The sequence below is a fragment of the Neoarius graeffei genome, chromosome 6 (genome assembly GCF_027579695.1).
Source record: "Neoarius graeffei isolate fNeoGra1 chromosome 6, fNeoGra1.pri, whole genome shotgun sequence".
Classification (NCBI taxonomy): Eukaryota; Metazoa; Chordata; class Actinopteri; order Siluriformes; family Ariidae; genus Neoarius; species Neoarius graeffei.
Window position 1 is genome coordinate 93,436,272 of NC_083574.1, and position 10,185 is coordinate 93,446,456.

Sequence of the window (10,185 nt, forward strand, 5' to 3'; positions counted from 1 at the left end):
GAGCGATTTTGTGTGTAATGAGAGAGAGATGGGCAAGTTGGCCTAAAGCCTAGGTCACAACCGGACGTGCGATTTTTGGCGTTTCCCAAATCGCTGCGTTTTTTTTTGTTTGTTTTGTTTGTTTGTTCGTGGAGAAAGACGCACGTTGGCCGTAAGTTTGTCTTGCAACCTGAAAAAAAAAACCATAAGCGCCCGTAGAGTTTGACATGACAAAGAACCTCTGCAGCCAGCCTACGGCTCGAAAATCAGCACGTCACACACTCCCCCGCCATGTGTTTCTTGCGTTTTTTGCACGTAGACCGGCCGTAGGAGCACGTACGGCCGGTTGTGACGGAGGCTTAAGGTGCCATATGAAGTTTGGTGGATGTGCGGTGAAGTATTTTTGAGCAGAACTCCATTCATTTGAATGGGGCCAAAAATGAATGGAAGTAAACGGAGGGGAAAAAGGCATGAGTAAAAAGAAAGGAAAAGGCGAGTGTGAGTCAGAACTAATTGCATGTATGTGTGTATGTGGTGGGGGTGTTGGCCTGAGGCATCTCATCAAATTTGGTGCGTCTTCGATGAAGCGTGTCCTAGTACGACTCGAAATATGTCAGTTGATGTTTTTTCCTTGCCGCTGTTGCCTTCTGGCTTGCTTAGAGATAAATTTCATAAATACTGTTCTGTAAAATTCATATCTGGAAAATCTATAGGGGTGTTCACACGGCGACTTTTACTCCGGTGTAGCACCGGGGCTGCCCCGGTAGAGCGTTCACACGGTACAAAGTTATCCCGGTGTCGCCCCGAAAGCTGCTTAAACCGGTGCAAATCTAAGGGCCTGTGCATGCTCTTGCGACAAGGCTTTCGCAGATAGCTTTTCGCAGACAGTTGTAATTTATCGTTGAGCGGGGAGTAATAGGCGTGCACGATGTTATTCACCGCCACAATGCAAGGGAACGCGAAGTCGCGAAATCGCTAGGAGTAGTTGGTGGGTGTGGTTAGTGGAGTGTTTATCCTCCGGTTACTTATAATGACTAGAACTGGAGTCGTATAGATATATGTACTTCCTCACTTCCTCGATCAACCGCTCTTCGTGCTGCTCCATCTTCGCTCGTGTTTTTAAAAATGCCGGTCGTGAAAACAAACCAAACCGGGAAAGTAGGGAAGCGGAAGTGCGTGTACAGCGGATGTAGAGTGGACCAATCAGAGCCTTCTTGTCTGCGACGCTGTCTGCGAGGCTTCTGCGGTGGTCACAATTTTTGGGAGGTGCGCGCAGAAGGTGGGGGGGGCTACGCAGACGCCATCTGCGAGGACTGGGTTGTCAGCATAAATTGGCCTGCTCGGGAGGTGGTTTAAGAAATTTACTCCGGAGTAAATGCTAGTTTGCGGGGCAGCACTGATATAAAATGGGACGTCTGAACGCTACAGGGGTAGACTCGCTACGCGTGAGGAGAGTTGTTTACATACAGGCATTGCATAATTCGCGTCCTGGTATTCTGCGCTTCCAAAATGGTGAATATCAACAACAACAGAACTGCGTGTCTTCCAGTGTTGCCAGATTGGGCGGTTTTAAGTGCATTTTGGTGGATTTGAACATATTTTGGGCTGGAAAACGTCAGCAGTATCTGGCAACACTGGTGTCTTCATCCACGTTGTTTTCCCGGCGCTTGGTGATGCCATGACAACCGGGAAAAGGAAGTACATTTTCACGGATGCGCATATTTCATTTCATCGTATAGCACGGTCGCAAAAACCTGCCGTGTGAACGCAAGTGGGGCTGCACCGGTGCGAACACGCTTCTCTCTAGTAGGCAGGTTTGTGACGTGTGAACGCGCCACAAAATTTACACCGGTGTAAGATATATCGCAACAAAATACATCGGTGCAGCATCGATGCAAATATGTGCCGTGTGAACAGCCCTATTGTATGTGTATGTCCATTGTGAAAAGCCCTGTAGAAATAAAACTGAATCGAAATCTTAAGTAACCGGATCACAGCTTTATTTAACTGACGGTGTAATGTTGGTGTGTGTCATCAGGCTACTCGAGTAAGATCAGTCAGATGCCCGTCATCCTCGTGCCGCTGCATTTCGACCGCGACCCGCTGCAGAAGCAGCCGTCCTGCAGGCGCTCCGTCGTCATCAGAACCTTCATCACCAGCGACTTCATGACGGGCATCGCTGCCACGCCGGATAACCACATCCCCGAGGAGGTGAGCGTCTCTTCATCTCCTTCCACAGCCAGTACTGACTGATTGATTGATTGATTTATTCACCTCTTGTCTTTTTTACTGAAAAGCAGGCAGATATTTTAACATAGTCAGTCATCTATTCCATCTTTTATTTCACAATTCCTCCCTTCATCTCGTCCGATTGGACGATTCACGGTGACGTCAGGTTGCGAGTCGCGAAAGTCCAAAACACTCCAACTCTGAACTTTTTTTTTAACAGACAGCGGAGGGTAATTTTTTGCCCGTCACTGTGTGTCTGTGTGTTGGTGCGTTGCGCTTATTAAAGTCAATGACAGGATGTGCATTTTTCAGATATAAAAATAACTCGCCGTCATTTCAAAGCAAGGTTCTCACTCTCAGGGAACAGAGCAGAACAGAACAGAACAGAACGTTCCCTTCGACAGCAGGCAGTTCTGAGATTCAGCAAACACCCAGAGTCCTTATCTGTTATTATTATTACTACAGTGGTGCTTGAAAGTTTGTGAACCCTTTAGAATTTTCTATATTTCTGCATAAATGACCTAAAACATCATCAGATTTTCACACGAGTCCTAAAAGTAGATAAAGAGAACCCAGTTAAACAAATGAAACAAAAATATTATACTTGGTCATTTATTTATTGAGGAAAATGATCCGATATTACATATCTGTGAGTGGCAAAAGTATGTGAGCCTTTGCTTTCAGTATCTGGTGTGACCCCCTTGTGCAGCAATAACTGCAACTAAATGTTTGCGGTAACTGTTGATCAGTCCTGCACACCGGCTTGGAGGAATTTTAGCCCATTCCTCCGTACAGAACAGCTTCAACTCTGGGATGTTGGTGGGTTTCCTCACATGAACTGCTCGCTTCAGGTCCTTCCACAACATTTCCATTGGATTAAGGTCAGGACTTTGACTTGGCCATTCCAAAACATTAACTTTATTCTTCTTTAACCATTCTTTGGTAGAACGACTTGTGTGCTTCGGGTCGTTGTCTTGCTGCATGACCCACCTTCTCTTGAGATTCAGTTCATGGACAGATGTCCTGACATTTTCCTTTAGAATTCACTGGTATAATTCAGAATTCATTGTTCCATCAATGATGGCAAGCCGTCCTGGCCCAGATGCAGCAAAACAGGCCCAAACCATGATACTACCACCACCATGTTTCACAGATGGGATAAGGTTCTTATGCTGGAATGCAGTGTTTTCCTTTCTCCAAACATAACGCTTCTCATTTAAACCAAAAAGATCTATTTTGGTCTCATCCGTCCACAAAACATTTTTCCAATAGCCTTCTGGCTTGTCCATGTGATCTTTAGCAAACTGCAGATGAGCAGCAATGTTCTTTTTGGAGAGCAGTGGCTTTCTCCTTGCAACCCTGCCATGCACACCATTGTTGTTCAGTGTTCTCCTGATGGTGGACTCATGAACATTAACATTAGCCAATGTGAGAGAGGCCTTCAGTTACTTAGAAGTTGCCCTGGGGTCCTTTGTGACCTCGCCGACTATTACACGCCTTGCTCTTGGAGTGATCTTTGTTGGTCGACCACTCCTGGGGAGGATAACAATGGTCTTGAATTTCCTCCATTTGTACACAATCTGTCTGACTGTGGATTGGTGGAGTCCAAACTCTTTAGAGATGGTTTTGTAACCTTTTCCAGCCTGATGAGCATCAACAATGCTTTTTCTGAGATCCTCAGAAATCTCCTTTGTTCGTGCCATGATACACTTCCACAAACATGTGTTGTGAAGATCAGACTTTGATAGATCCCTGTTCTTTAAATAAAACAGGGTGCCCACTCACACCTGATTCTCATCCCATTGATTGAAAACACCTGACTCGAATTTCACCTTCAAATTAACTACTAATCCTAGAGGTTCACATACTTTTGCCACTCACAGATATGTAATATTGGATCATTTTCCTCAATAAATAAATGACCAAGTATAATATTTTTGCCTCATTTGTTTAACTGGGTTCTCTTTATCTACTTTTAGGACTTGTGTGAAAATCTGATGTTGTTTTAGGTCATATTTATGCAGAAATATAGAAAATTCTAAAGGGTTCACAAACTTTCAAGCACCACTGTACTACTTTATCTCCAGCTCTCTCTTTTTATCATGCATGATTTCTGGAATTTAAATTAAACTAAAGTTAATTAGGTATGTAGAAAAATACACAGTTGTGACGATGACAAGAAAAGATTTAGTGGTATTTAGTAGTCAATTTTTTTTTTTTTTGAAATAATGATAAAATAATAGCTTAAGCCGTGATATCGGCACAAATGTTTCACTTGGTTAAGAAAACCCGTTTGGAAAACTGCATGACGGGACACAATGCTCGTCTTAGATTGCTTGTCAATCAATTTATAGGCACCTCCTCCAGCATCCGTTCACTCCGCCTGGAAATCGCTATGTTCGTGACTGCTGTGTTTTAATTATCACCGAAACCTGGCTTCATCCGGAAATACCCGATGCTAGCTTGCGGCTAGCAGGTCGCACTCTGCTCCGCTGGGACAGGACTGAGGACTCCGGTAAGAGCAGAGGAGGGGGGCTCTGTATTTACGTGCATGATAATTGGTGTAACAACGGAACAGTTATAGACGAACACTGTTCCCCGGACAGACCTCGAGTACATGTCTGGAAGATGCCGGCCTTTTTGCTAACTGTAGTGATCGTCACAGCTGTGTATATTCCACCCGACGCCTGTGTAAACACAGTGCGCGCTCTCTCCTGCTGAACACCGTAAACGAACAGCAGCGAGCCCACCCCGACGGTGTTCACATAATCGCAGGAGACTTTAATAAGGCCAACTTGAAGACTGTACTGCCGAAGTTTTACCAACATGTTAAGTGTTCCACTAGAGGGGAGAACACTCTGGGTCATGTTTACTCCAACATCAGGCACACATACAGAGCCATACCACATTTCCCCCTGACGGTCACTGCCGGGAGACACTCTCGCCCTCACATTCCTCTCTAACTCTCCGCGGTCGCCATTTTTACCCCCAGTGTAACAAGCGGGTGCGTGACCAGCGCCTTCATGGCTGCAGGAGCGGACGGCTGCTTGCTTGCGCTGGATTACCTCCTCCCCTTTCCCTTGATTCCCACCCTCAAGTCCTGTGTTTAAAGTGTACTTGTGTTGTTGTGTGCTTATGCAAAGGTTTTTTATCGCTACGTTCACACTGCAAGGCTTAATGCTCAATTCCGATTTTTTTGTGAAATCCGATTTTTTTGTGAGGTCGTTCACATTAACAAATATATGCGACTTGTATGTGATCCTCAGTCTGAACGAAAAGCGACCTAAAAGTGTTCCGCATGCGCATTGCAGGATACGACGACGTCACACGCAGTGAGCATGGCCAGTGTTTACGGAAGTAAAACCGCCCGGTTGCGGTATGACCCATCCAATCTAGCTTGAATAGCTGCATCCCCCCAAATGGAAATCAGCTCCCTAACCTCTGCGTCCTTCCATTGAGAAGATTCAGAACCTTCACAGCCCGAAGCGTCCCTCGCATTGATGTCATGCGCAGGGGCGCAGATACGTTTTTTGAACTGGGGGGGACAAAAAACTGGGGGGGACAAAGCTGCCAGCAAACCAACCCCAACCCCGATATGCCTGTCAAACTCGTTGTTAGTAACCATAGCAACCAAGCTCGAGCTCGCAACCTGTGCAGTCTGCGCAGCTCAACCAACCGAATATCAGTCTTTGTTTTATGTGAGTTGTTGCAACTATGTATGCACTGCTGTGCACCTCAATAAACCGAATGGTAATTAGTCTTTTGATTTTTCCGTGAGGTTTGCCTTATGCAAAGAAAGACAGCATAGATGTTTTTTCCTCCCTATAAGTGGGGGGGACCGAACGAGGTGAATTTAAATATGACTCGTCCCACCCTCTATCTGCGCCCGTGATTATGCGCCATGTTGTTGTAACTTTTTTTGAGAGACCCGCTGCCTACTTCAGCGCAGAATAGTGACGTTTGTGGCTTGTTGATGACGTGTAAGTCGGATGAATGCGACCCGGCGGTTCAGACTGAAGTCGCATATGAAAAGAGCGGATAGGAATCGGAATTAGGACCACATATCCAAACGGCCTGGGTCGGATTTGAAAAAATCGGATCTGTGTCGTTCATATTGTCAATAAAAGATCAGATACAGGTCACATATGGGCGAAAAGATCGGATTTGAGTCACTTCAGCCTGCAGTGTGAACGTAGCCTAAATGTTCCCACACTGTACTCCTGACAGGAGCATAGTAGTGGGTTTTTTTTTTTTTTCTTATCTCTCCTCATGTTGTGTTTCCTTTTTATCTTTATCCCTGTCTTCCTGTCCTGTCTACACTATGTCAATTGTATGTTGTATATGTACGGACAGGTTGACGGCTAATTTCGCTGGTACATGTGACTAGTGACAATAAAGGGCATCATCATCATCATTAAAGGCTCATATTTAATTTTTTTTCTTCTATACAAATGATTGATTGCCTTTATACATTTTTGTAGCTGTGCTTTGTGTGTATTTTTAATTTTTTTTTTTTTTTAAATATGAGTGATTCCACGCTTATGGGTACTGAAATGAGGACATGAACTTATTCACCTAAAACCATTTCTTTTTTTACCATCAGGTCACAAAACATGTAATCTTTAATGAATGATATGTTAACAGATAACTTTAATTTTCTGAGATGTAATAAAAACATATTTCTATGCCAAAGTCAAGCCTACGAGTTCCAAAATGATGTCTGTTCCATTACTTCTGTTACGATTGTCCATCTCGCGTCTGTTACAAATTAATTACGATCTCGCTATATACCATGTTAATCTTATTGAAAGAATGTGTATGTTTATTCTACTACACATGTTTATTAATTATATTTGCTAAAACATCACCTTCCTATGTTTCAAAAAGTAATTCTACATTGTTAAAATTGAGAATCTATATGTCCACAACACTTCTGTTACGTTCTGACTTTGGCATATAAATATGTTATTACATCTCAGAAAATGTAAGTTATCTTTTAACATATCATTCATTAAAGATTACATGTTTCGTGACCTGATGGTAAAAAAAAAAAAAGAAATGGTTTTAGGTGAATTTTTAAAAATAAGTTCATGCCCCCATTTCAGTACCCATAAGCGTGGAATCACTCATATATGAGTTGACATTTTTAAATGATATCATTTAGACACCAGGCATTTCCTAGTTGATGATCTTTCAGAAACGAAAGGGGTGGGGTCAAAAAAAAGGCGTTAACTCTCCTGTCGTCCTGCAGGTGGTAGTGAAGATGGTGAGCGAAATTAAGAAGATCCCGGGGATCTCCAGAGTGATGTACGACCTGACGTCCAAACCTCCGGGAACCACAGAGTGGGAGTAGAGCAGAGCGCTGAACTTTTCAGGGCTGTCCTCCTCCTCTTCCCTTTTTCTCCCTGTCCCTCTTTTTCTGGACTTCCTTCATCCTTCCATGGCAGTGTTTCCACACTCACCAACAAGCTCTCCACCCTCAGAGAACACAAACACGACATTCCCCATGACAGCAGCCAGTACTGTGATTAACACACACACACGCGCACGCACGCTCAAAGTCGCTATTTCAACACAGCTTCATTTTCTGGCGCTTGCTCTGATTATTATTATTATTATTATTATTATTAAGCCGATTATTCGTTTATTATTTCAGGAATTAGTCATCTGTGTTTTCGTAGATTTGCCAGTTAAGGCTTCGAGGCTTGCAGAAATATCTAGGGATGCATCGATGAGTTCTGAAATAATTTAACTAACGAGTTTAAAGTAATCGGGACGACCTGGAGCGTTTTTATTTAGCCGCGTTTGTTCGTCAGTGTCACGTGCTGCTAGAAATGAACTCCTCAGTCCGAGCTTCACGTTTAAGACGTTAAATCTGTTTAAGCAGCGTCTTTGACAGAGCGCGCTCGCCGTCGAAGGTGCTGTTTTAAACGTTATTAAAATGTTTTTTTAGCTACTCGTGTCGTAGAAGATGCTGATGCTAGTGTCAGTATTGATGCATCCCTAGAAATCACTCACACACACTGTTCTTCTCCTGCGACCTTTCTACTTTCATTTTCCACATCAGCTTTATTCACCTCGTTATTAACTCACTCCTGTGACCAATTCTCTTTATTTGCCAAATAGAGCTGGTTTGACGTTAAGGGCACTTGATGAACTGCCACTGTTTTGTGGGGGTTTGTTTTTATTTTTCCTTGTGGAGATCTGCGAAATGTGCTGTGAAGGAGCTTTTCAAGCTTCCTAGACTTTGTGCCTGGTTCTTTTTGTCCTTTCTCGTTTTTTTTTTCTTTTCTTTTCCTTCAGGGATGTGAACAACAGAACTAACACATGCTGCATACTTTTCTTTTGCGTTCCGAAAAGGTATATTTGTGTCTGCTCGTGCGAGTGTGTGAGAACAGGAGCATCGTTTGCACATTTAACCATATCTTGTGTTTGGGTGTGTTTTCTTTTTTTTTTTTTAAACTCGTAAGGCCTTGGTGCTTTCGCTTCCCGTGTAGTGTCTCCTGAGGCTCGACGTCGGAAGCTTTAGCTATGAAACGGGGAAAGGGGGGCTAGCTGTGATCACATGACCCATTAACGCATTTAGAGCTTTTTTTTTTAATTGATAAAGTGGGAGGGGCTACTGGTTAGTTCTGTTAACTATACGTAGAGGTTTGTTTGGGGCGAAAACCAGAAATCTATGCCTGATTGTAGATAAGATTTGAAATGTCGTCGTAGCAATGAATAAATAACATGCCTAGCTATTTATTGTCTTTTGTACGTCTCATTACACGATCATTTGTTTCAATAGCAAGAAAAAAAAATGATGCAAGTGTGGACTGGTTCCTTGTCTTAACTGCAAACTTTGTTCTTATTCTCTCTCTCTCTCTCTTTCTCTCTGTCTCCTTTGTACGTGTACATTTTACATGTGTCTACTCAGAAGAAAATACTATTAATATGAATTTAAATTCAGTAGTGGGTTCAGCTGCAATCTGACATTGTGTTCAGTTTGATTTATGCAATTATTATTTTTTTTTTGTATAAAAATGAACAAAAAGCTTTTTTTCTTTAGTATTGTGCCTCAAAACCAAGCCACTGCATGCAGTTTCCCGATGAACTGACGTTTGTATAATGAGATCTGAGCTTTAATAAAAGAAGTCCATGTACAATTTGCGTCTTATACAAATTACTCATCTGTGTGTTTATAGGGAGTTTGGAAGGTTATGTTTTCAAATTTCTTTTATACATTTTCAAACAACCTTAACCTCCTAAGGCCCAAGCTGTTTTTTTGCATGCATTTTTTTCTTTCTCTTTGCTATTTGGGCTTATTAGAACCTGATTAGAATAAAAACTAAGCATCATCTTTTGATAAGATGTACCTTTAGAGGAAAAGTATGTCCACATATGTGGATTCTTGTTCCGAATTTCCATAAAGTGCTGTCCACGCATGTGACTGCTAAGCCCTAGGAGGTTAATTGTTGTCTCTGGGGTAAAGCAATATATATTTCAACATTAGAAATTTAAAAACCTGATGTGTTTCTGTGTAAAATTCTGTTTGGGTGTGATGTAAGGAATAAAACGCCAATGCCATGCAGTTACAGGAAAATAATCAGCGACGCTGTGATAAAATGGAGTTGCTGTGAACACCCTGGACCTGCTGTTAATTATTTTCCCATAACAGCAGGTCCTCAAGTGTCTTTTTAATTCCACAGCAGTTTGCTAACAATTAAAAATGCAATTTAAGCCTAGGTCACAACCGGACGTACGATTTTTTGGCCGTGCGATTTTTGGCGTTTCCCAAATCACTGCGTTTTTTTTTTGTTCATGGAGAAAGACGTCCGTTGGCCGTAAGTTTGTCTTGCAACCTGAAAAAAAAACATAAGCGCCCGTAGAGTTTGTTTGACATGACAAAGAACCTCTGCGGCCGGTCTATGGCTCGAAAATCAGCACATCACACGCGCGCTCTGGTGCATTTCACGCGCGCCCTCCGTGCGTTTC

The 10,185-nt window shown here is 42.8% G+C and overlaps 1 protein-coding gene across 1 annotated transcript in view; it reads left to right on the forward strand.

The window, feature by feature from the left end:
* gmps (guanine monophosphate synthase) overlaps positions 1-9,356 on the forward strand; it is a 172,273-nt gene extending 162,917 nt beyond the window's left edge. Inside the window, exons 15-16 of the mRNA XM_060924180.1 lie at positions 2,018-2,190; positions 7,460-9,356. Coding sequence (XP_060780163.1) covers positions 2,018-2,190; positions 7,460-7,561 — 275 coding nt within the window. The 3' untranslated portion in view covers positions 7,562-9,356. The remainder of the gene's footprint in view (positions 1-2,017; positions 2,191-7,459) is intronic.
* The last annotated feature ends 829 nt before the right edge of the window (positions 9,357-10,185 follow it).